Source organism: Cavia porcellus, unplaced genomic scaffold, assembly GCF_034190915.1.
Source record: "Cavia porcellus strain 051 isolate PalLab524CR breed Dunkin Hartley unplaced genomic scaffold, mCavPor4.1 scaffold_1, whole genome shotgun sequence".
Lineage (NCBI taxonomy): Eukaryota > Metazoa > Chordata > Mammalia > Rodentia > Caviidae > Cavia > Cavia porcellus.
Window position 1 is genome coordinate 204,837,028 of NW_026947484.1, and position 25,840 is coordinate 204,862,867.

Genomic DNA, 25,840 nt, shown 5'->3' on the forward strand with positions numbered 1-25,840 from the left:
CTGCCAAGTCCCTTGACCTTGCTAGGCCTCAGTTTCTTCATCTGTAATTTTGGGTTAACAACCATCCCACTGTAAAGGTTAACAAAGACCTTAACTTACTTGAAGGCAGTTTCCTAGCCCTGATAGATTATGAAGAGGGAAACAGGCTCAGAAGGGCTTGGTGACCCCAAAGTCCCTAATTCTCAGGAAGCCCATGTTTGCCTTCCAGTGCTGCCACTGCATTGTGCCCGGAACAGCTGGGCACTGGCTGACTGCTGCCTGGGCGTCCTGTCCCCTGTCCACCCAGACAAACACGCTCATGGGCACTGTGATCCAAACTACCTTTTATTCGGTTTCCAGTAAAAACACCAAGCACATCTGTGTCCACACAAGACTCCTAAAGAACCAATCTGGACCAGAGCTCTAGGCTCAGGGAGCTCCTTGCTCAGGTTTTAAGGCGGCTGGAGCGCCGAGGGAGGGTCGGCGGGTTCGAGGACCGATGTGTTCCCTTGCCGGAGGGTTTAGCCTTGTCCTGGGGGTTGGACTGCAGGGGCTGCCGAACATTGCTGCCTCCGGAGGTGAACAGCGCAGTGAGTGCGTTGCGGGCGTTGATGGCGCACTGGCGGCTCACGGGCCGGGAGCGCGAGCTCTCTGCTGCTTTGTATTTCTAGACACAGAGAGTGCACTGAGGTCAGGGCTTCCTACTTAGCTGGGGTCTCCTGGCCTGCAGCGGCTTCCCCAGCCCAGCGTGCTATGACCCCGAGTAAAGCGCTCAGCCCTTCTGGGCCAGGCTCCGGAGCTAACAGCCTTGCCCTCCACTTGCCCTAGAACAGGGACAGAAAGAACCCAACCCCACTTGCGCTCTGACTCCCTCCCTGAGGCGGCCGTGTGCCTGGGGACAGGCTACCCCCAAGGGACGTGGCACCTGACCGTCTTTCTCAGCGGGACAAAGCTGCATCCCTGGGCAGGGCAGGGGTCCAGCTCACCTGCAGGTTCTCAAAGTGAGCCAGTGACTTGCAGTGTGCAAGCCGCCCCCCGGAGTTGCTGTGGCAGAACTTGTGGCAGATGCGGCAGATGTAGCCCATCACAGGCACCAAGAAGTCCACACCTGAGGAGGGCAGGGTCAGGGATGCAGGTCCCCCCACCAGCCAGGCATCCTGGCCTCCCTAGGGCCCACTTATCCCACACCCAGCCTCTAGGAGGGAGGAGCAGGGGGCATAGGCTGACTGGTTGGGATCTGGGGGGGTCACCTGGAAGCTGAGCCCAGGGCCACTGTTCCTACAGGTGGGCTCAGGGCTTGGGTCTTACCACACGCAGTGCTGGGGTTGTAGGTCTCCAAGCCCTTCAGCTCCTCTTTTTCGCCATCTTTGTACCTTACCTGGAGAAATGCAAGCAAGGGCCTCAGACCTGGGTCTGGCTACCCTCCCCGCACGCCTCCTCCCCCTAGATTCTGGGGTGGGGCTGCCTCCAGGGATGCCCTTCCTGCTCCATGCTTTCCAGGCCCTGCTCAACACATCCCATCTGCCAGGCAGCTCCCACTCCCACAGTGGTCATCTCAGTGACCGCTCAGAGCAACCCTGCGGCTACACCCATCTTGCAAAAGAAAACTGAGGCCAGCAGGACATTAACTTACTTGCTCAGGGTTGCTCAGCTGGTCTGTGGAGAGGCCAGGGAGTGAGCCCTGGTGGGCTCAAGCCAGAGTTCAAATTCTCACCTGGGAGCCCTCAGCTCTGTAAGTTCTCACCCAGCACTCAGGTGACCTGAGTCCTGGTATGGGTTTTGGGTGACCAACAACCTCGTGTTCAACTTGCTCGACACAGGGCCCCTTCCAGAAGAGACCATCCCCAGCCTGTCAGCACTCTGAAGCCCGTAAGTATCCTCCACCACCTGCCATGTGGCTCCCAGAGTGACAACATCCCTTCGCCAAGCCTTTCCTCTCTGGACTATAAATGGGCAACCTCTGTGAGGCAAGGGCCATGCCTTGGGTCTCATGTCCCTGTGTCTAGCACCAGGATCTGGCCCTAACCAGATTCCCAGAAACATTTGTTAAACTGCAAAGAACCCGAGACCCAACCCGGTCCTCCTTTGCAGCTCCTCAGAGGCAGGGAGCTGAGCCATGAAAGGCATGGGCTCAGGAACCTCGCTGTTTATTTTGTTTTTGCTTTTTGACACAGTCTCGCTATGTATTCAGATTGGCCTCAAACTCACTATGGAGCTCAGGCTGGCCTCGAACTTGAAGCAATCCTCTCGCCTCAGCCTCCCAGCTGCTGGGATTACAGGCCTGTGTCACCGTAAGTCTGGCATGCACCAGCCTGGCTGTGAGTCTCTCTTCCGCCATCCACTAGAACGAGATTCTGACCATCCAATGCACGGTACCTGCCTAGCACATAGTAAATGCTCAAAAAAACCAGACAAGTCAGCTGCCAACACTGTCACCACCAGCACGTTACTCTGTGCCTCTCACTCTTCTTTCCTTTCCTCTGGACAGGCCAAAATCTCCACCAGGCTTCCAGGCCCTCACACTTTTCAGCAGCTACTTGACGGTTACCCTGCTGTGTTTCTACATGGTCACCTGCAATGCAGTTCACGCTAGCAACCCTGTGGCATGCATAGGTGACCCCCCGGCTGGCTGTCTGGCCTCCAGCCCGCCTATGCAGCCCACCCCAGCTACCTGCTTGCACAATTCTTCTTCAACCTCGACTTCCTCCTCCTCCTCTTCTTCCTCCTCCTCCTCTTCATCACCCTCAAAGCAGCCCACAGCATCCACTGTAATGAAGTGGTCCTCATCCTGGCCAGCCATCTCCTTCTCAAGCGTCTTCAGCTGCCCAGGGGAGTGGGTGAGGGACTTGGGTCAGCTGTGGGCAGCCAAGATGCCACACGCCCCTGAGTCCTGGTGCCTCTGGACCACCAAGGAGTTAGCCTGGGATAAAGCCTAACCTCCTGTGTGGCCCTGGCTGAGGCCCTGTACCTCTCTGGGTCCATGTCCTCAGAGGTGGCTGGGGTTACCTCCTTGGCTTTGTCCTTGTGCCCCTGGGACTTCACATGCTCCACAAACTTGCGGGGTGTCTTGAAGTAGCGGCTGCAAATAGTGCAGAAGGGTCGCAAGGACTGTTTGGCAACCTGGGAAAAGGATAGCAGGCAGCAGCCTGAGGTGTGACTCATGGAAGAGTGGGCAGGCAGCACCCAGAGACCACTCCTTCCACCTGCAGGCCCAGCACATCTGTCATCAGCCCTGCAGGCCCAGCACATCTGGCCTGGCTTCTGCCTCTGCCCTGGCACCTGCATGAACACAGCCAGCAGGTGGGCAGCAGGTGGCCACAAGACAAGAGAGAGGGGAGCCCCGAAGGACCCATTTACCTTGTGGCTGAAGGGCAGGTGCTGTGCCCCAACTGGGAGTGACAGTCACATGCAGACAATGACAGAGCTTCACTTCCTCTGTTCTGGCTCCCCACTCCCCAGTCCTGACACATGCAGGAGCCTTCACAGGAGGAGGGTCTCCTACCTTGTGGTCCTGTGTCCTGCGGTGTTGGATCAGGTCCCCCACATAGTACACCTGGCAGGTGTTGCACCAGCGCCTCAGGGGTGGCTCTCTGAATAATGACAATCAAAACAAGTATAGTGTGACACTGCATTCTTGGAAGAAATACAGCAGCTCCCCCAAATCGCTCCATTAGTATAACCCAGCTCAGCAGCAGAGCATGTGCCTGGCTCACGGGAGGCCTTGGGTTCCATGCCCAGCACAAAAAAAAAAAAAAAAAAAAAAAAAAAAATGGGAAAAGAATGGAAAGCTCAAGCAGGATCACTGTGAATTTGAGGCCCACCTGGCCTACACAGTGATGGTCTGAAGTACATAACAAGACCTTGTCTCAAAAAAGACAGACAGACAGACAGAAAAAAAAGAAAGAAAGAAAGAAAGAAAGAAAGAAAAAAAGAAAGAAAGAAAGAAAGAAATTGTTATGGCTTGTGTTTAGATGTCCCCCAAAGCCTCCTGCGGTCATAGGTGGGGCTTTTGCAGAGGTGGCTGGATGCAGAATCATATAAACTGATTCACGGTTCAGTGCAAGAATCAAGGGCACTAGGATTAAGAGTATAACTGCTACCTGCCACATGTAGCTGAGTAAAACAAAAGGGGCCAAAAGAGCTGTGGTTGTCCCTCACTGGCTTGGTGCCTTCGGCCTGCCATGAATGTTCTCCTCTGAAATGCCATCCACCACGCCACCTTGCCTTGGAGTTAGCTGATTACGGGCTGAAACCTCTACATACTGTGAGTCAAATAAACCTTTTCTGCTTTGGGTATCAGGTATTTTACCTCAGCAATAAGAAAAGTAACTAAAATTAAAAAAAAAAACAACCAGCTGTTAGAAGAGGGCTGTGTAATAACAGGTCAGAGTGTATCCTTAATGTAGGCAGGTTGCTAAAGAAAAATCAAATGTATTTAAGAACAGATTCCAAACCAGGGATTCAGCTCAGCCAGCATGTGAGAGGTCCTGGGTTCCCCAAGACCAAAAAGCAAAGCAAAACAAATAAAAGCAGTGTTCCCTGCTAGTGAAAATAAGAACTCTCTACAAACTATCCACACACACCACTTTATCCAATTTTAGGGGCCATGAGAGGCCCCCTCAGTTCCACAGATGGTGCTCTGAGGGATACCTTAATATAGAGCTACTTAGAGATCTAAATAATTTCACTACATCTTGCTGCGTGACTTCAATTTTTACTTTAAAAAAAACTAAAGCTGGTCCTGGTGGTGCATACCCAGCACTTGGGAAGCTGAGGCAGGAGCTGAGGCAGGAGGACTGCCATGAGTGTGAGGCCAGCCTTGGCCACACAGTGACTTCAAGACCAGCCTGAACGCCATAGCAAGACCCTGTCTCAAAAAAAAAAAAAAAAAAAAAAGACTATAAATCACAGAAAGTATCATGGCAGGAGCTAGACCAAAATATAGTGTTTTGTTTGTTTTGTTTTTGGTATCGGGGATTGAACTTACAACTCGTGCTGGCCAGGTAGCCACTTATGCCACTGAGTTAAATCCCCGGCCCCAAAATACAGTGTTTTATCTCTGTGTGATGTTTACCTTCTTGTATGTCTGTGTGCTGTACTTTAAAAATGTTATACAATGGACATGTGTAAACCCAGGGGCAATCCCTTTTTACGTTTCTCATTCACACATTTTTACAGCACTGGAGACTCATTGTTGTGGTACTAAGGATTGAACCCACGGCTTGCACACTGAGCCACACGCCCCATCCTTTTGTTACTTTTTATCTTGATATAGGGTCTAGCTAAGTTGCCCAGGCTGACTTTGAACGCCAGCTTCAGCCTCCTGAGTAGCTGGGCTTATGGACAGGAATGCTCCACCCCACCAAGTTAAATTTAAGTTTTACAAGAAGCATTAGTACCTCAGTCATTTTTAAAAGGCACTAAATGAAGAAATACATTCATCTGCCAGGTGCATAACGCAAGGCCTCCTAGAAATGCCCAAGCTGGGTGAGAACACGGCAAGCTGTGAGGAAGGAGTGGGGATCATCCCCGCCAGTGGGGGCTGGGCTCAGTTCTGGGGTCCAGCACCTAGGCCCATTCTTGGATCATTTCTGTCTTCCACTGGAAATGTACCACGTGGCTTTACAGCTGGCCCTGCCCACCACAGCCTGACCGGCAGAACACCCCCGCCTGGCCAGGAGAGTGGTTCTGGCGCACCCAGCACTCTCTGGCCCTGCAGATATGGACTCTGTCTTCCTGCCAGCGCACTGCGTGCCCAGGATGGAGCTGTGAGTGACCTGAGGCCTTTCTACAAAGTGATATCCCCTACATCCAGCTCTGTCCCTCGCTTCCTCAGCTATGAAAACCAGAGATATTGTTCCATTGGGCTCAAGCTGATTTTCCTCTTCTGTCTGGTACTGTGAACCAAAGTCAGGCAGCTGCAGCTTGGGGTTAGGGGTTACTTTGTTTACAGCAGGGCACTGACAGGTGACCACCAGTGCCGTGTCCAGGACACCACTAGAACGATGAAGTAACTGAGATGATGGCCTGGGAAATTCCCATTTAATTTTTCCTTCAGTGTAAAATGTCTGGTCTGCTTTTTGGGTGTCTTTGTTTGTGTGTTTCTGTGACAGGGTCCCGATACTTAATCCAGGCTGTCTTGAACTCACTATGTCGCCCAGGCTGGCCTTAAACTTACAGTGATCTTCCTGACTCAGCCTCCCAATTGCCAAAACACAGGCATTCACCGCCACACCATCTTCCAGTCAAAATCATTCCGTGCATCCAAGGTTGAACCTGTTTGAACCTGATCAATTCGCAGTGTTCCCTGTAACTCTCCTATGCATTGCTTGGATGAGGCTTAACTGATGTAACCAACTATGTAATTTATGGTATTTTAGATCATTCCTAAACTGACCTTCAACTCAGAGATTCTTCTGCCTCAGCCTCCCACATGCTGGTATTATAGGCGTGCACCACCATGCCCAGCCTCTCCCATTATATAAACTCAGAAAATACCTTTATGAGTTCCCTTCCTCTTGTGTTTGCTTATGTTAATGTCTAATAGGCAGAAGATCAGGGAAGAAAGCTTCTCCCATTGAGAACCTGCTACCAAAGACTACACTGGAGGGAAATCCATCTGTGTCACAGTGTGTTTCATAGAAGCCAACATGGTTGAGACATTTCAATTTGAGAACTTTGAAAGCTTAACTAAGTAACCCAGTAGTTTCACATCCTAGTGTGCAGAGAACATGAGTTTGAAATGTTGATACATTGTATCAACTTGAGAAGTTTGGAAGTTTAACTAAGTGACTCAGCAGGGAGCCTGGGTCCTCACTTCCTAAACATCCTGAGCCTGTGCAAAAGGAAGGCACAGAGATGATGTGAGAGCTGCACCCGCTCCAGAGCAGGTAGCCTGCTTATCACAGAGAAACAGGAAGAGGCTTGTTCCCCACCTTTTTGCCTTGTTGCTTTTGCTGTCTTCCACCACCATGAGCTACTGCCCCTGTGCCATTCCACCCTGCCTGGGAGCCAGCTGATTATGGACTGAAACCTCCACAAACTGTGAGCTAAATAAAGCTTTCCATCCTTAACTCTAAGTGTTGGGTATTTTGTCCCAGCAACAAGAGAAAAGTAACCAAGACACCAACCAAGAGCCCTTCCTGTCCCTTATACCTGCCTGAGAAAAGTGAAGCTGTGACCTGTGCAAACTCAAAAGTACCTGACCACTGACTCAAGGGTCAACTGTCCAGCCTGTGAACGGCTCTATTTGGATTCCCCAGGGTTTGCATTCTGAAACTGGGAGCTTTCCATTCAACTACCAATCCAGATTTCTGAATTTTCCTGAAAGAAGAGATCGAGGTGGGGACAATAGACCAACCCAATGTACCCCTACTTCTCTATGATACCTCCCAGCCCTTGAAGCCCTATGACAGCCCGCTGGGCCCCAACGGTTTGTGCCAACCACTAGGATGACGATGTTTCTGATCCAATGAACCCTGTGACGACTAAAGAAGGGACTTGGGGCTGCTCTGTGAACACAGGCCACAAGGTGACCTGATCCCTGCCACTGCACCCCCATTATAGGCCAGGGGGCAGGGCTCTGGGCCCACCAGACATCACATTGTTCCCATCAGAATGGAACCTAAAGAGACTGTGGTAAATCCCTGACCACGCACCTCATCGGGGCATTTACAGATTGGGGAAACTGAGGTCCACAGCCATTGTTAATGGTGTCAAGAGGCCTCTAAGGAAGCCCAGGCTGACCCCAAAGACAGCCCTGGCAGAGGGCAGATTCAGGACCTGCCCACCCCAGCACAGAGCAGCCCCCAACTCACTCCTCATCTCTTTCCAGGGTGTCCCGGGGCATGGGGAGCAGAGACAGGAGGCACGCTTGGTTCACATGCTGGAGTTCCACAAGCCGCTGCAGGTGCTGGGCCTCCGACATGTGGTTCTGGAACTCCTGTGGCACGAACAAGCCAGGGATGAGCACTGTGGAGGACAGCTCCCACCTGGGCCTCAGAGTCACCCTGCCATCTCTGTGAGACCCTGCATGGGCCAGAACACACTGGTAAACTGAGGCAGGGAGTACACACCAGCCCACAGCTCTGCCCCTCCCAGGGCCTGTGACCACCTCAAAGACAAGGAACATTTTGGTTCACTTACGGCTGCATGGCTTTGCTCAGGGCAGGCAAAGTAGAGTTAACCATAGCAACGAGGATACTAACACACTCAGAAGGCTTCTGTTACCCATGCTTTGGTCACCTGGGCCAGGCCTTGGCTCCAGACTGCAATGTCAGGTCAGGGCCAATTTGAACCAGGTCTGCCTAAGTCTAAAATCTGCCCTGCTCGCTGGTCAGGAAATGCTTTCTTTTTTGTCTGGTCTGATATGGTCTGGTTTCGTTTCATTTTGTTTTGCTTTGTGGCAGGGTCTTGCTACGTAGTTCAGGCTATCCTAGAGCTCGTAGCAATCAGTTCTCCTGCCTCAGCCTCCTGAATTTGGGATTACAGGTGTGCACCACCACACCTGGTAGGAGATGCTTTCTGAGCAGATGCTCTGCTGCCCAGGGTCAGGCTCACGGGTTCTGTGCGACCACTAGAGCAGCATGGAGGGGGCAGGCTACACGCTGAGAGACCCCAACCCTCCCTGCCCCCAACCCCACCTGTCCACCCCTAGTACCTGCTGGCTACTACAGCTGGCCTTGCAGATGTAGCAGAAGAAGTGAAGGCCCTGCTTAGAAGGCGTGCTGGCGGCTGCAGGGGTGGCAGAGGAAGAGTCGCTGGGACGGGGCCCAGGCGCGACGGGTGTGGTGTTAAAGGCCCGGCTGTCACTGCTCTGCAGGATGGTGACCTTCAGGGAGCCCCCGGCACCCCACATCTGCACCAGGAGCGGGAGCAGAGCTTCTGCCATCTGGGTGCTTCTGGCCACTCAGCGCCAGGGTGAACACCTATGAGCACTGCTCTATCACAGCCTCTTGGCAGACAGGGAAACTGAGGCTCCAGCTGTTAGGTGACTGCCCATGCTGTGGCTAGAATGGGAATCCAGGTCTGCCAAACTGTAAAGTCTAAATGCCACCCCTCCTATGACAGATAGGGAAACTGAGATGCAAAGAAGGGAAGGGGCTTGGCCCAGACGAGGACCCAAGCCTCAGAGAAGCTTTTATTATATGCTCTTCCCACTAGAGAACTGGAGACTTCCCAGTGAGAGGGGACTGGGAGCTCTTGCTAGAGGACTGCCCAGCTGCCAGGAACTCTTTTGGTTTGTTTTCTTGAGTCAGGGGCTTACTATGTAGCCCAGGCCACCCTTCAATTCCCTGGGATCGTCCTGCCTCAGCCTCCTGAGTGCTGGGATGACAGGCATACACAACCATGCCAGGCTATGGAAGGGGCTCTTGTCATCAAATGCACCCTAGGTCTTCAGAGCAAAGGTATGGGAAAGCCACACTATTGAATGAGTCTCCATTCAGTCAGTCTACATCAGACTCAGTGGGGAAACACAAGGGGACCCCAGGTAGCCTGAGGCAGAGAAAAGACAGACACCCTGCTGTTGGGCCCCGGGGCCCACAGTGACAGCATTGACACTGCTACCCACCCCAAGCATCTCTCGCGCTCTTTTTTCACATTCTCCTGTGTGCAGACCACCAGCTGGTGACTCCTGGCTCACTGCCACCTTGACCTGGGCCCCCACCGGCTCTGGTGAGGCCTCCTCCATCCCTGAAATGACAAGTGTGCTCTCTTTCCCAGAGCCATTCTAGGCTCTGAGGGACCTGGGCTAAGAACCACCTTCTCCACACACAAGTAGATCCTTGAGGTCCCAAGTGTGGACCTGGGCTCCAGGCCTGGCCCTCCGCCTCTGGCAGCACCCAGCCCAGGCTGGACAGTGCCAGAGGAGGAACCTGGCAGGGAGGTGACACTCACTCACCTCCCCCAGGCTCTGCTGTGACATTAGGCAGTGTCCCTGGCGCTGTGGCATCCATAGGAACTGGTGCTCGCTCTGGGGTGGGCACCAACCCTTGTGGCTGGGTCTCAGGCTGGCCTTGGGTCTGGTCCGGTGGCTGCACAGGCACCTGGGAGGAAGGCTGCTCCAAGGGCTGCTCCCGAGTCTGGCCCCTTGGCGGGTGGTCCCGGCCAGGCACCTGTGGACATGTCTGTGTCTGGATCTGCAGCTATAGCTGCCCCTGCTTCGGGGGCTGGGCTCGGCCCTGTGACTGCACCTGCTTCTGTGGCTCTGTCTCCTTCTGCAGTGGCACTAGGTGCTCTAGGGAGGTCTGTGTTTGTGCCTGCTTCTGCACCTTCAGCGGCACCTGAGTGTCTGCAGGTGGCATCTGCTGTGGAGTCTGAGGCTGCACCTGAGCCTGGATCTGCAGGACCCGGGGCTGGAACCCAGGCAGCACTCGGGCTCCTGGCAACTCGGGCAGCAGTTCCGGTGTCTGGGTCTGCTTGGGCACTGTCCTCCGGGCCTGAAGATCCACCTTCGCCTGTGATAGCCCTGGGGGTCCCTTCTCTGTGGGCATCTCTGAACTAGAAGGGATCAAGAGAAGATCAAACGTGTATCTGCCAAAAGACCCCCAAGAAAGACCAAGTTTCCGATCCCAGTTCCACCACTGACAAGCAGATTGGGCAACTCTGTGGCTTTCTGGGCTGTGGTCATCAATCCTGATGTATCAACTTAACTGGATTAAGAAACACTTGGAAGATTAGTAAAGCACACCTGGGGTGTGTCTGGGTCAGCCAGAGAGGTGTGACTTTGGGGACTATACACCAATGACCCCCCAAAATTTTAGCATTAAGGACCAGTTTCATGGAAGACAGTATTTCCATCGACTAGGGGTAGCAGTGAAGAACGGTTTCAGGATGATTCATGCAGAGTCCATTTGTTGTGTGCTTTATTTCTATTATTATTATACGTGGACTTTACTTCTATTATTATTATTATTACATGCAATAAATGGGCGCAGCTTGAGACCATACTCATAAGTGAAATAAATCAATCTCGCATGTGTGAATACCGAATAGTTTCCCTAATGTAAGTAATGATTCAAATATATAAAAGTATGTGGTAATCATGATTTCCCATTATGTGGCCTTGAAGCCTTATAAAGTTTTCACTTATTAATTGGAAAGGCTTTATTCTGGGCTTCTTGATATGGAAATATTTGAAGCTATAGTGTATGAAGTTATATTCAAATATTTCAAGGAAAAAGACAGACACTATGGTAACTACTATTAAGTCGGGTTATTTGGTGGTGAAGCACTAGGTTGCTGAAACAGTCATGCTTTGACCTGTATTGTTATGTTGTTATGTCCTCTTTTATCTCAATCTCTCCCTTATTCATTAAAAAAATTATTTAGTTATTTTTTATGGTTTTTTTTAATTAAGGGGAAAATTTTTAAAAATTAGCAGGATATATTATAGTAACTTTTGATTTCCTATTAACTTGTTTTGAAGTCCTGTAATACTCCAACTATCTTGTTTTGACTGATTAGACTCTGTTCCATTCTGTATGATAGTTATCAAGTTTGAGGGTATAGGCAACTACTTTGAAGGCAGTAAGATTCACTAAGATGCCCATTCTGGTTTGACTATTGTCTCCTTTGGAAGTCCTGTAATGTTTACAATGTTTAAGTTTTATTGGTCTTGTTCTCTACTGTTTTGTTCAACTTTATAATACCTAATGAGATAGACAATTCTTTTTTAGAGGCATTATGGTAACCATTGTTGGTAACCTTGTACTCGGTTTTTACATCATGTGCTATGTCTATTCTTGGTTTTGACTGACAGCTTTGTTTTGCCATATTTGACTTTATTCTCTTCCAAAAAAAAAAAAGTAATAAGAACTAAAGAGTAATAAAACCCAAAATGTGTAAATTTTGTTGTAAAAAAGAAAAGGGGAAAAAAAGTGCTCTAAAGGATACAACTGCAAGTATGTTTAGGAGTGTTAAATATCTGACCATATTAATGTTTTTGCTTGAATCATTGAACACAACTGTTTGCAGTCTCTCTGTTTGAATGTTCACTTTGTATGCTTTGATACTGTGACTTGAGCAACTATCTCTAAGATGATAATGTGTAATCTATTAACTGGTGATTTCTTACTGTTTTTTTGTTTTTGTTTTTGTTTTTTTGTAGTTCTGTATTACTTGTACCCTTACACCGCTTTGTTTTGGTTTTGTTTTTTCTCTTTTTCCTTTTAAATAAAATTTTAAAAAAAACATTCAATTCTCATAAGGAGAGCATGCCCTACATGCCTCAAATGTACAGCTCATGGTAAGGTATGAGCTCCCATGAGAATCTAACTCAAGAGATGGGAAGTAGCTGTGAACACAGAGGAAGGGGGGTGGGGGTCACATACACACCGGTACTATCTGCAGCCCAGGGCTTGCAGATCTCCACTCTGTATGGTCCCTGGCCTTTCTGCTCTGGTGCTAGCTCCCTATTTGGCTTCCTGGCTGCTGTGAGCTAGGCAACTTTGCTTCTGCCTTGGAGTCAGCTAACCATGAATTCTCTGAAAGAGCTAAATGAAACCTCTGCTCCTCTAAATTTTAGGTATCCGTTATTGTGGCTGATGACAGGAAGCTCACCAATACAGAAAATGGGTACCAGAGTGGGATGGCTGCTGTAACTGTATCTGACCATTTGATTTAGAAGCTTCTGGAATTGACTTATGGGAAGTTTTTGGAAGTTTGGAGAAACAACGAAGAGACGCCCTACTAAGTAGGCAGAGCTTGGTGGGTGATTCTGGTGGGAGATCAAACAACAGAATGCTATGGGTCTTTGGAGAGGAAAGGCCAGGCTCAGGAAATCTGAGATGGGAACAAGGACTCTATAGGAAATGGACTGGAGGCCATGCATGCCACAGCATGGCAAACTTATCATTATTTTGTCCATGTCCTAAAACTATGAGGCTAATTTAAAGGTGGCAGACTGATTAATCCAGTGAAGGAAACTTCAAGACAGTCCAAATTCAGGCTTTCGCATGGATATTGCCAGCTGCTTTTAGCTAAATTTATAGTGAGAATTGAGGGCAAACAGCACAGCAGAAAAATCTGAAAAACTTAAATTTGGCCCAGAAGGAACCATGTGTAAATTTGGGGCCAAAGGAGATACGGAAGCTGAAGAGACTAATACCATAAAGAAGAAACCAAGTACTTTGGACAGGAACAAGGAGAGGAGGTCTCAAGGGCATCTCAGGAATCAGCAAGACCCTGCTCATCACAGACTCCATGGAACAAAAGTATAAACCTTTCATCTGAGAAGAGCCCTGGGCCACCCAGAGAACTGATTCCCTGGGGTTCATTTCACCGTGCGCAATCATCGGGGCACTCAGGCTGCTGTGGCCATGGTCCCGAGGGGCATGGCTAATACCTGCAATGGTGGCAGACCTTAGCATCATCCATGTGGTTTTACATATTCAGAATGAGTATATTGTGAGGTCAGGGAAATTCCCACCTGGATATCAAAGGAAGGCCGGAGGGCCAGACGATGTGGCCCCGAGAGGGCAGTGCGGGAAGGGTTGAAAGGGCAGGGAGACCCCGGCAAGTTGGAGATGTCAGAAGCACATAACATCTGCAGACTATGAGTAGAGTCTCTACGAGAGAAGCAATGGGAGCTGTACCCATTATGATGCAGGAACTGGGCTGCTCAAACTCTTCGGAGCGTGCACCTCACCACAACCCGCCCAGTATCTGATTTGGAGCTACAAGATTTCACACTTTCCCTCCTGGGTTTCAGTCTAGCTTTGGTCTGGTTCTTTTCTACCTTTTTACTCCTGCCTTTCAGAATGTGCCATTCTACATTAGGATTATGTAATTCTTTTTTCCTAAGAGTTTGCCTTGAGTTGCATAAGAGACACTGGCTCAAACTTCTAAAAAGGGCTGGAATTGTTGAGACTGGGGAAGAGATTACTACATTTTTTATTATATGCCAGATAGTTGGGTCATTTTAGGTGGAATTATTAACTTATTATTGTGTTTATTTGGATATTAAGTATGGGTTAAGGAGATATATTTGGTGTCAGGTTAACAAGGGGTGGCTTTGACTGGTTATCTTAATATATGTCAACTTGATTGGAGGAAGACACACATACCAGATTAGTAAAGTACTAATCAGCTTCTGGGTGCCTATAGGTCACCAAGGACATGACCTTGGGTACTACTTATGGTCCCTTGTTCCTTGCTCTTTGGCCCTGTTCCCCTACTCTGCTCCTGGCTGCCATGAACTAAACGGCTTCACTCTACCACGCCCTTCTGCCATTATGGTCCTGCGTTGGAGCCAGCACTGAATTCCCTAAAGCCATGAGCTAGAAAGAGTTAAACCTCTCTTCCTTTCAACTGTGGGTATCAACTATTACGTCCCCGGGACAGCAAAGCTAACACAGGGGTATGAGTGTCACCTAAATAAACTGGAGAGGATTCCCCCTTCCTGCCACTTGCTAATATGTCTCCAATCAGCCCTACAAACCTGCTCACCCTCTGCCACTCTCGGAGGTCTCAGGCACAGGCCGTCAGCCCCCCAACCTGGCCCTCAGTCTGGCCTCCCAGGTAGATGCAGAAGTCTGACTTTCCCCCACCCTAGAGACATCTTGACCCACCTTCCACAGGGCCAGTTCCTGCTTCCCCTCCTCACCTTTGCAGGGATGAGCAGAGGGAACCTGGGCCCCGGCACCTCCCCAGCATCACTCACCTCCTCGGCCTCTTGGCCAATGGCTCAGTCACCTCACAAGGTTCAGGCTCAGGTGTGGGAGTGCATTTCTCACTCAAGGTGCCATCTGAGCAGGGGGATGAGTCTCGGCCTAGAGTGGGAATGGACAGGGGAATAGACACACCACATAGAGCATGTCTGACCCCAGAAACGGGGTCAGGCTCAACCCCGTCAGGAATCCCTGCCTCCCACGTCTGCCTCCACAACTTGCCCCCCTGCTCCAACAACCCAATCCATGCCCCTTCTGAAGGTCCGGCAGGCTCCCCACCTCCCTCACCTTCAGGTGTGTCCGTTCTGGGCTCTTCAGCTTCTTCAGACCCCTCATGGGGGTCTGCCCCATCTTCCACGGGCATCGTCTGAGAAGAAGAATCCTGCTACCTTTCAGAAACCATTTCTGACAGCTGCAACCACCTCTGCAAATACTGCCTTGGCCAGCAGCAGCTGCCACAGTCTGCAGGGCCTGGTGGGGCCCAAAGGATCTTTGGTAGGCCCGGCTCCAGAGCTGCCAGGCAGATGCTGGGATACACCCCAACCCTGTTTAACTGCCTGACTGTAAAGAAAGCCAGGTTGGGGGGTCACAGAGCCCCTTCCAGCCCCTTGGTTTCCCCGTACCCGTCTTCCCAAGGAGCCTTTGAAAAAACCTCCTTTGGGGGCTGGGGATTTAGCTCAGCGGCATAAGCACCTGCCTTGCAAGCAGGCAGTCGTGAGTTCAATCCCCGGTACCAATAAAAATGACAAAGACAAAAAAAACCTCCTCTGGTCTCTTTCATACTAAAACTTCTCTCGTCTTCCTGTACCTTGGGGCACTTCTTACCCAGAGCCTAAAACCACACTCCCCTGCCCACCCCAACCCACACAACCTGGTCTCTGCACCCTCAGTTCCCCATGGCCTCAGCATCACCACTCTCCCTGACCCTCTCTGCATGTCCATGCTGGGCCTCTCCAGAAAGCCCCAGGCCTCCTCCTGTCCCCAGGGGACACCCATCGAAGTCCCCTGACCCCAAACTAGGTCCAGATCCTTACTGTAGGCCCCCAGGAGCCTTCTGCTTACTTTTAAAAGGTGGCATTTTCCTGTCTTAAATGGTTTGCTGGGGCATTATGCATATTAAGGTCTCTCATGCCCTCCCCAGGACCGGCAGGCAGACCAGGCCACATGCAATGTCCGCACTATTAGACCTCCACCCCTCAGGGTCTTTACAGATGTTGGCTTCACGAACACAAAGCTCCAGCCAGCCAAGGCACCTTGGGAAGCCCTGGGGCTGCCTACAGTTTCCTTCCCTCCTGCTAAACACCACACATTAGGACTGAGTGGGAACCGGGAGGCTCGAAGACAACACCCTACTCTCGCCCACCCTGAGGGACACAGGCATCTGCCTATAAACTGGGGGCCCACTTCAGAGCTGGAGCCCCTGTTCTAAGACAGGGTCTCATCTGCAGCTGTGGGTCACCTGAAGCAAGCAGGGAAGAGCTCCTAGAACTCTCAGGGACAGGACCTCTGCAGGTCACGGAAATGATAAACACCGCACGAAGGGAGCCGGGGCCCAGCGGGCTGCAAGCTCAGGCTGTTAGAAGCCATCAGGTGGGTCATTTAGGGTCCCCTGCTTCTCCACTTGCTTCTCCACCTGCTTCTCCACCGCTTCACTACTTCCACTTCTACATATTCCAGTTAATTTAGTTTTTAAATTCTCCGGTAGTGATACAATGTTTCCCTTGATTTCATCTTTAATGTTTCCTTTTAAAATAAATCTAACAGCCGGCATAGGGACCACACCTGTCATCCCAGCACTTGGGAAGGCAGGAAGATCACTGCAAGTTTGAGACCAGCCTGAGCTACAAAGTGAGCTCAAGGCCAGCCTGAGCTGCATAGCGAGACCCTGTCTCAAAAAGACCAAAACAATAAATAAATAAGTAAACAAATTCAACAAAGCCAGGCCTGGTGCCCCATGCCTGTAACCCCAGCACTCAGGAGCTTGAGACAGGAGGATCACCATGAGTACAAGGCCAACCTGAGCTACATTCTGAGTTCAAGGCCAGTCTGAACTACATAGTGAGACCCTGTTTAAATCAATCAACCTAACATTTATTTACTTATTTATTCTTTTATTTTGCAGTACTACACATTGAACCCAGGGCCTGCACACTGAGGTATATCCTTAAAGATCTTTTTTGATTTTTTTTTTTCAGATAGCATCTTGTCGAAGGCCAAACTGCCCAGAAAAATACCCAAACCTGTGATCCTTCTGTCTGAGCCTCTCAGAGTGCTGGGGTTACAGCACTCGGATGCTGTGGATGGAACCCAGGGTCTCACATGAGCTGTCCCCATGCTCTGACCCTGAGCCATGTCCCCAGCTTCTGCAGCTAACAAAGCTGCCTATAAGCTGGGCCTAGCTCTACTTGGACCTGGCAAAAGGGATGTCAGGGGCCCGGGACTGTGTAAAGCCTGAGAAACACCAGACAAGTCCCGCTCTCCTCGCCTATTTGTAGAGAAGAAAACGGAAGCATCAAGTGGGATCCTGACCTGCCCAGGGTGAGCGCTAGCAGGTGGAGCTCGGGTTGACACCCAGCGTCCCATTCCCCCTGTCCCTCCCTAGCCATCACTCACCTTGCGATTGGCTGTGGTGGAGGAGTAGGTCCGGGTCTGCTTCTGGGGGTTTCTCCCTGAAAGGTTGAACTGCGAGGGGTTCATGGGGACCCCAACAGGAGGGGGGCCCAGCAGAGACTGGCGAGTGGCCTGGGGAAAGAACTGCTGCAGATTGGGAGGCCCCAGCTGGGGCGGGGTGATGCTGGGGGCTGTCAGGTTCGGGGTCACCATATTGTAGCTGCGGAGGCTGCCTGCAGGCAGGGAAGGAGAGAAGAGGATCTCACCGTGGCTGCGTGGTAGAGCCTGGGGTCAGGGGTCACCTCCCAAAGCATCATGGGAACATCACAGTTAACTTCCAAAGGGGCTTGTCCCACCCCAGGGCAGCCAGACTTAAGAGATGGGAGACACAATTTGAGTCCTACCATGTGTGCTGGTGGTGAAGGAGGCTCTGGGGGCTGATTTTCTGCTCTAGTACGGGGAGAGGGGGGCCTGCCGAAAAGCGAAAGCCTCCCAGATGCCCCCTCGGATCATTTTGAGCGACCCAGCAAACCCACTCACCCTCAGCCATGCATTTGAGTTCACTGCAGCTATGCAACAGAACCCAGCAGCACAGGACCCACGGGAGGAAGCTTCGAGCTCCTGGTCCTCCCACAGCTCCCCTTCCTCCAGGGCCTACTATGAGCCAGGCACTGGGCTACGCTCTTCCCCTCACTGCATCTGGCACCTGACCTACCAGGCATCAGGCGAGATAGCATCATCTCTACCATGACAAAACGAAGACAGGAGCCAGGCACAGCACTTACAATCCCTGACCTAAGAGGATTATCACAGTTCAAGGCCAGCCTGGACTGCATAAGGAGACTCTTATCTCAAAACAAACAAAAATAAACCAACCACAGACACCAAGCAGAGAAACAGCTTCCCCAGAAGCTCAATGAGGGGCACCATCAGCTGTCTGCTAGGTGCAGCCAGGACTCTGGGGACCCCTCCACTTCCTCCCTCTCCTCACCCCACCCAGATCCAAGACAACAGCAACCTACCTACCCTGTTCCGCACATGGCCCCCCGACACGACTTCTCTCCATCATCCCTTCTTCCAAAGCCAATCTACCCTGCGCCTGTATTTTAGCCATAGCTTTCACACCTGATGCCGGCGGAAAGGGATCTTTCTAAAACCTCTGTTGCACACCCGTGATCCCAGCACTCAGATGGCTGAGGCAGGAGAATCAGTATGAGTTCAAGGTCAGCCTGGGCTACATAGTAAGCTCAAGACCAGCCTGAACTATATATACATACCAAGACCCTATCTCAAAAAAAAAACAAAAAATACATGTGTGCCTGGTACATAGTAAGTGCTCAGTTATCATGAACTCAAAATAAATACACATACACGCATGTGCAAAAAGCCAAGCTACTCTTAAAAACAAAACAAAAGATGGAACACTCTCAAAAGAAAAAAGGACAAAGGACATGGACAAGTCACAAAAGCAAATATAAATGGTCTACAGATAAATATAAAAATGTTCAATAACACTAGCGCTCCAGGAAATACAAATGAAAACACTGATGACATAGCACTTTTTCGCCAACCAAAAGTTATACATATATAGAGAGAGATTTATAAATATAAAAAACAAGCATATAATACCCATTGTTGCTGTGGGCATGGTGAGACCGGCACTGTCATACGTGGCTGGTGGCATTGCAAACTGGTCCAGTCCTTTAGAAAGCAATTTGGCAATATTTATCAAAATCCATAAAACATCCGACCCTTGATTCAGTCATTCTACTGAGGGGAATCTAGTCTAAGAAAACTCAAACATCATAGTCATCATATTATTTAAAATGGAAAAGGAAAAGGAACAGCTGAGAAAGTTTAGGCAACAAGGGCACATCCACACAGTGAATCAAAAATATCAAAACATATGGTAACGATGGGACCCCTCTTTTCAGTGAAAAAGAAACAAGATACTGCCTCTCACTTTGAGCAATCCCAATAATCACACATAGCTCCCTAAGTCCCTGCTTAGGAAAAAATAGGAGGAAATATACCAAAATATTGGTTGATTTTTTTTTTTTTTTTTTTTTTTTTTTTTTTTGCCTTTTTGAGACAGTGTCTCACTATGCAGTTCAAGCTAGCCTTGGACTCACTTTGTAGCCCAGGTTGGTCTCGAACTTGCAAGGGATCCTCCAGCCTCAGATTCCCGAATGCTGGGATTACAGGCCTGTGCTGCCACACCCAGGCTGCCTGGTGATTTTCTTTAGATGATTCTATAGATAATTTTGGTTTTCCAACTTTCCCTTCTTTTATACATTATTCTCACTTTGATTAGTGTGACTTTTGAAATAGGTGCAAGATAAAGGGGAAATACTGATGTAGACGCGTTCTACAGGGTGGTTTCTCTATCTATCCACTATGATTCATAAATCAGCTCCCAGGATTATTCGAATTCATGTAGCCCTGGCAAAGTGATAATCATCGGATCAACTCTCACCTGCTGGTGACCTTGAGCACATGATCCCTCTCTGGGCCTCAGCTTTTTTGGTTTGGTTTGGTTTTTGGAGACAGGGTCTCACTTTGTAGTTCAGGCCAGCCTTGAACTGGTAGTGATCCTCCTGCCTCAGCCTCCCGAGTGCTGGGATCACAGGTGTGCGCCACCACACCCGGCATTCAAATGGCATCTAATCTGAATGTGAGTGTAGGCTGCTACTGAGCACTGTCCAAAACACCAGCACCATGGCCAAGGGCACCTCTGCAACTGGACAGCTGCAGTCAGCTGAGCTGCTTGGGAACTTTCACCTCCCGCAGCCCCAGTGTCCTGAGAAGGACAGCAACGCGGGTACCCTGAAGCTGGCCCAAGCATGGGGTTCATACCTTGCAACTGCTGCAAAAGCAAAGCTCTTTGCAGCATGGAGCCATTGAGCAGGGATGTGGTCTGGAGGTTCAGGAGCTGCTGCTGCTGGGGCTGCTGCTGGGGGAAGCCGCTGTGTGGGGAAAGAGGCCTCAGAGGGTTATTAGGAGAGTCAGACCCTATCCCCTTGAAACCCTTGATCGCCATTCTCTGCCCTCCCCTCCCCGTTTCTACAGTAGACAGAGGACCCCTCTCTCAGGGTGGGAACTGATGATATCTAGGACTTAGGCAAGGACTAGGACTGAGCCAGGGCTCCCACACAGGGACTGCAGCCCGCACCAACTCAAGCTGGGACTCACCGGCTCACAGCCACAGGCAGCGGGGCCTGCGGCGGGGACTGCTGGAGCAGCTGCTGGAGTTGCAAGAGTTGCTGCTGCTGCAGCTGCTGCTGCTGCTGCTGCAAGCTGAACATGGTGGCTGGGGGAAACAAGGCCAGTGAGGCCCAGGTCCCCTCCCCCTCACAGCCACCTACCCAGCCTGATGCTGCCAGCCGAGCCACACCACGTTCACACCCAGGACCCCCTCCCCGCAGCTCCTCCACTGCTGCCAACATCTTCCCATCCCCCACCCCGCCCCACCTCCAGGCTCCCAGCGCCCAGCGCCTCCCCGCCCCCACCTCCAGCCGGTACGGACACCCCGCTCTCTGGGCCCGGGTTGCGTCAGTACCAGCAGCACCGTCCCCGCCTCCCCCGCAGCCTCGCCAGCCTTACCTGCCTCTCCCGCGCCGGCCCGCGGCGCAGCCTGAGCCTCCTAGCCGCGGCCTCCACCCGCGCCCCCGCCCGCCTCCCGGCGCGCGCGGCCTCCGCCGGGGGCCCCGCGGCTCCCCACGCCACCCCGCGCCCAGCCCTGCGCTGGCTGCCCCACGGGAAGGCAGCGTCGCGTGCCAGCCGCGCGCGGCCAGGAAGCTCCGGATCCAGCCTCCGGGTGCCCGCGTCTGGGCCAGGCCCGGGCGCTCGGAAGCCGGCGGCGGCCCGGCACCGCCCCCTGGAGGCGGGGAGGTCCGGGCCGCGTCCCGCGCGGTGGCTGCCGCGGGATCCGCAGGGGGTTGGACGGGGCCCCCGGGGGCGCGGACGGTCGGCCCAGCGTCCTCCGCCTCGGGGAGCGAGGCTGTCAGCCCCGGCTCCGCCTCCGCCTGAGGGGTCTGCGGTCCCGCGGCGCCATTGCGGGGGGCGGAGGGCCGGGGGGCGGGGGTTCCAGGAGGACCCGTCCCCAACCGACCTCCCCGAACCCGCTGCGGCCCGCGATCCTGAGCCTGCGCGGGCTGGGCGGGAGGGGCCGCGCACCTCGGAGACCGCAGGGCAGGGGTGGCCAGGGGCGCACAGCTGGGGAGGAGGAGACGCCCCGCAAAGCAGGGGGCCGGGCGATTTGAGAGTTTTGTTTTGTTTTGTTTTTCTATTAGATTTGGCCCAAGGGACGAAGTGTGAGTTCAGTTATAAAAATGTTCCCCGGCCGGCCGGGGTGGTGCACAGGTGTAATCCCAGCACTCGGGAGGCTGAGGCAGGAGGAGAGCCTCAAGCTCGAAGGCTATATAGTCAGCCTGGGTTCTGTATTGAACACAAGAACAGGGTGAACTGCATATCGAGACCCTATCTCCAAAATTAAAGATCAAAAATTAAAACATCCTGCTCTGAACCCTCACACCCCACCCTTGAAAAAACGGGGCTGAATTCCAAGGTCCCTCTTCAGGACCACTCGGTCTTCCATCTTGGTTCCTACACAGTCTTTGCCTAGTAGGTATTCATCCTTTTTGCCCTTTTCTCTTACTCAAGCCGTCCTCTGCCCGGGGCGAGCCGCTCACGCGGCCTCCTGCGCTGACTGTGCCCGGGGGTGGGGGGGACCGTGGCGCTGGAGCTGGAGACCCAGACCCGAGGGGGGCGGCAGCGCCAAGGAATCACTGCAATCGGGTGACCAGCGCTGCCCAGGGCTCTGACCCGTTCTGCCGCAGACCCCCTGCGGCGGCCCGGGTGTCCAACTCGACCTGAGCCAGGGGCGCGGGACCGGGGACTCGTAGCTGGGACAGAGACTCGGCTGGGCATGGGGGGTGGGGACAGGGCCGCGGTACCTCTGGAAAGGCAGCCGGGCAAATGTGGAGCCTTTGGACCCCGGGCTGGAGAAGTGGCTGCGTCCCTGAAGGGTAGGGAGCTCTAAGAATGGGCATAAAGCCCACAAGTGACAATGTGAAATCCGCGAATCAGGAAAAATAACGCACCCCTCTGAGACATGAGGTTCAGGCAGTGGGGACAGGGAAGAGGCCGCCTGAGGACCGCGCAGGCTGCCAAGCAGGTGAAAGCAGGCGACTCCCTGATTAGGGACCTGCTTGCTAAAGTTCGGATCTCCGCAGGGGTCAGGCTAGGCGAGCCCGGCGGATAGGAGAGATCTCTCCAGGGCATTTCATCTGTAGAATGGGTGCCCGCTCTCACGGGGAGTGTGGGGTGACGCTGCATAATGCTTAGCACTGAGACACACAGATTTACAAACTGCCAGAGTAAAAATATTAACCATGCCCCTACGTGCTGGTTGGTGCACGCTGGGAATCTCCGCTGAAAAGGCTGAGCAGGAGGCTCACCAGAAGTTCAAGACCAACTGGGTTACACGGTGAGTTTGACCCCAACCTGAACCACATAGGGAGACCAGGGCTCAAAACAAAAAAAGAAAGAAAGAAAGAAGGGCCTGGGGGTGTCGCTCAGTAGCATAAGCACCTGCCTGGCCAAGCATGAGGTCCTAAGCTTGATTCCCAGTGCCAAAAAAAATTAACAAGCCAGCCCAGTGTTGGTGAAGGTAAAAAAGCCACGGCGGGCATCGCGTGTCTGCACATCTTGCTGCAAATTAATCAGCAAATTTTCTATCAAGATTCAAGAATGCATTCTGCTCTTCGAGTAACTCCACATGGAGAAAGCGAACCCAAGAAAATGATCAGGTGTAATGAGGTTTTAAAAAGCCAGCCAAGGGCTGGGGATTTAGCTCAGTGGCATAAGTGCCTCCCTGGCAAGCATGAGGTCATGAGTTCAATCCCTAGTACCAAAAATAAAAATAAAAAGCCAGCCAGTTGTGCACAGAAACTTTTTATTTTTATACAGGGTCTCATTGTATAGTTCAGGCTGGCCTGGAACTTGAAGTGATCCTCCTGCCTCAGCCTCCTGAGTGCTGGGATCACAGGCTACCATGCCCAACCCAATGCTGGTATTCTTTAAAAAAAAATTCTTCAGCACTCAAGAGGTTGAGGCAAGAGGATCACAAGTTCAAAGCCAAATTTTAGAAAGAGCCCTCTCTCCAAAAAACCAAAAATAAAAAATTGGGGCTTGGAGATGGAGCTCAGAGACAGAGCACTTGTGCAATACACTTGAGACCCCAGGTTGGATCCCTAGCATGGGGGAGGGAGGGCACTTGCAAATTTCCAAACATGTTTTTTTTTTTTTTTTTCAGGTAAATTTCAGGTTTTCTCTGCCCCCCAAGCTCCATGACAATTTCGAGTCAGCTTGCATTCAGTGTGTTTCCGTGGAGGAAGAGCTGATATCGTTACCCTGAGGTCCCAGTCTGAGAATGAGGTCACTGTCCCCGATTCCTCAGGCCAGGAACCCTGCTCAACCTGCACCCCCATCTGCACAGTTCCCGCAGTGGCCCTGTCGCTGTTTCCCAGTACACTTTCCAAGCAGCTATTGATGGTGGCATCCTTGTTTTGTAACCTGCCACCTCCCCACCTCACAGTATTTCTGTCCTCAGTGTGCCATGTGCCTCGATGACAAAGCAGTGGCTGAGCTGTCCCCAGCTCGGCTCTCCACCTCACAGGTTGGCCTGGGGAAAGGGACTTACATGAATGAATAAATGAATGACTGAATGACTCCAGAATGTGATTTCCTGCCTGAGTCCTCGGACTGGGGTTCCTGGTAACTGCTCTTCCCTCCTCCACAGCTGCGTCCTTCCCCTGGAGCCCCAGACAGGCACCCAGCACGCCATGTGGACAGAGGCAGCAAAGTGGGTTCTGAGCTCCCAGGAACAGGCTGTGCTTCTGCGGCAGCTCGGAATCAGGCGAGAGGCAGAGAAAAACACAAGGCCATATGCTTATCACGTGGCCTGCTGTGCCTCTCGCCCACCTGCGCCTCTTCCTATAAATAAACAGGGTGAGGGAGACAGGACAGGGGTGCAGACAAGCAGCATGGGTACGGTGTCCTGGCCATCTCTGCTTTTGGGGGTGACCCCACACATCTTCCCTTGGAGCCCCGGTCTGGCCATCCTGCTGGGCAGGGCTGGCAGGCTGGCCCCATCCCTACCTCCTCAAGGTGTCCAGCCACGCCCCCTGCTTTTGTGCAAAGGCTGAAGAAGCAGCCGGAAGTGGTGGCCTAACCTGTAATCCTGGCACATCGGAAAGCAGAGACTCACAAGCTCAAACCCAGCCTGGGCAATGCAGTGACCTAGTAAGACTTTGTCTCCAAACTTTGAAAAGGGATGAGGATCAGTATGAGGCTCAGGGTGAGGGCTCCGGTTTAATGCTGCGTAGCCTTCCCCTCAAAAATAAAAGACGGAAGAAGCCACTTTGAACAGTATAAGGTGATGATTATAATTACACTAAGCATAGCTCTCATTAAGCACTGTTCCCATGCTTTACCTAAGGTAGTTTTTTGTTTATTTTTGTTGTTGTTTAATATTTTTGATACCAGGAATTGAACTTAGGACCTGGCACTTGGATAGGCAGGCGCTGCACTGCTGAGCTATAGTCCCAGTTACCTAAGGTTTTTTATTTCAGTACTGAGGATGGAACCAGGGGTCTCCTGAATGCTAGGCAACAGTTTTACCACTGAGCCACAACCCCAGCCTATACCTAAGTTGCTATATCACCGACTCCTGGCACGATTTTATAAGTAAGGCTTTATTAATCCCCCCTTTTACAGATAAAGAAACTGAGGCTCAAGGAGATTTAGTTTGCTCAAGGTCAGCAGGCTAGAAAGTGGTAGAGAAGCTGGGAGTCAGGGCACATGCTTATGATCCCAGCACTTAGGAGGCTGAGGCAGGAGGATCGTAAGTTCAAGGCCAGCCTGAACTATAAAGAGCAAGACCCTGTCTCAAACATTTTTGAGGTTAGGGATTTAGCTCAGTGGCTCAAGTGCTTGGCTGGTAAGTACAAGGTCCTGAGTTCGATCCCTAGTACCAAAACATAAAAAATTTAAAAAATTTTAAAAGGATGGAGAGGTAGCTCAGGGGTAAAACACTTGCCAAGCATGCTCAAGGCCCTGGGTTCAATCCCCAATACTGCAAAAATCAATCACATAGATTTCAAGAGCTGATACAGTGGAAGATGTAAATGTGGACACTCTGAGTCACACTGATCTCCAATCACATCTTGACTCTATCACTTGCCTGTGCCTCAGTTTCCTCATCTGTCAAAGTGAGCTAATAAAAATGCTCCCTTCTGATGGCTGAGAGAGAGTGCAAGTGGGATCTCACAGCTCAGTAACCTGAGCTGTGAGGGGAGGCCCAGAGTGTGTTCCTTTACTGACTGGCCTAGCACAGCCATTTTTGGAAGACCAGGAAACAGAAACAGTACTGCTGCATTGTGGAGAACTATGTAGCCATGAACAAGGAATGTGGTTTCTTATGTTAAACTAAATGATGTTTAAGATATATTGTTTCTAGAAAGCAAGTTTTAGATAATGTATAACAAAACTTCCCCAACACTGATGTACACAAGAATCTG

The 25,840-nt window shown here is 51.5% G+C and overlaps 1 protein-coding gene and 1 long non-coding RNA gene across 2 annotated transcripts; one reads left to right on the plus strand and one right to left on the minus strand.

The window, feature by feature from the left end:
• Positions 1–311: 311 nt before the first annotated feature.
• Ciz1 (CDKN1A interacting zinc finger protein 1) lies at positions 312–20,996 on the minus strand. Its single transcript, XM_063228336.1, has 18 exons — positions 20,862–20,996; positions 20,451–20,568; positions 20,115–20,224; positions 18,888–18,959; positions 17,262–17,491; positions 14,937–15,030; positions 14,642–14,750; positions 10,173–10,479; positions 9,881–10,094; positions 9,551–9,672; positions 8,639–8,836; positions 7,797–7,921; positions 3,482–3,569; positions 2,986–3,099; positions 2,651–2,800; positions 1,288–1,357; positions 966–1,087; positions 312–646 (listed from the first exon to the last, which is right to left on the minus strand). The coding sequence occupies exons 2-18, from the start codon at positions 20,561–20,563 to the stop codon at positions 425–427; spliced, it is 2,460 nt and encodes an 819-aa protein (XP_063084406.1). The 5' UTR covers positions 20,564–20,568; positions 20,862–20,996; the 3' UTR covers positions 312–424.
• A 1,172-nt stretch (positions 20,997–22,168) lies between these two features.
• Positions 22,169–23,997, plus strand: LOC134471003 (uncharacterized). Its single transcript, XR_010040312.1, has 2 exons — positions 22,169–22,746; positions 23,575–23,997. It is a non-coding gene; the product is annotated as an uncharacterized LOC134471003 (long non-coding RNA).
• Positions 23,998–25,840: the final 1,843 nt, after the last annotated feature.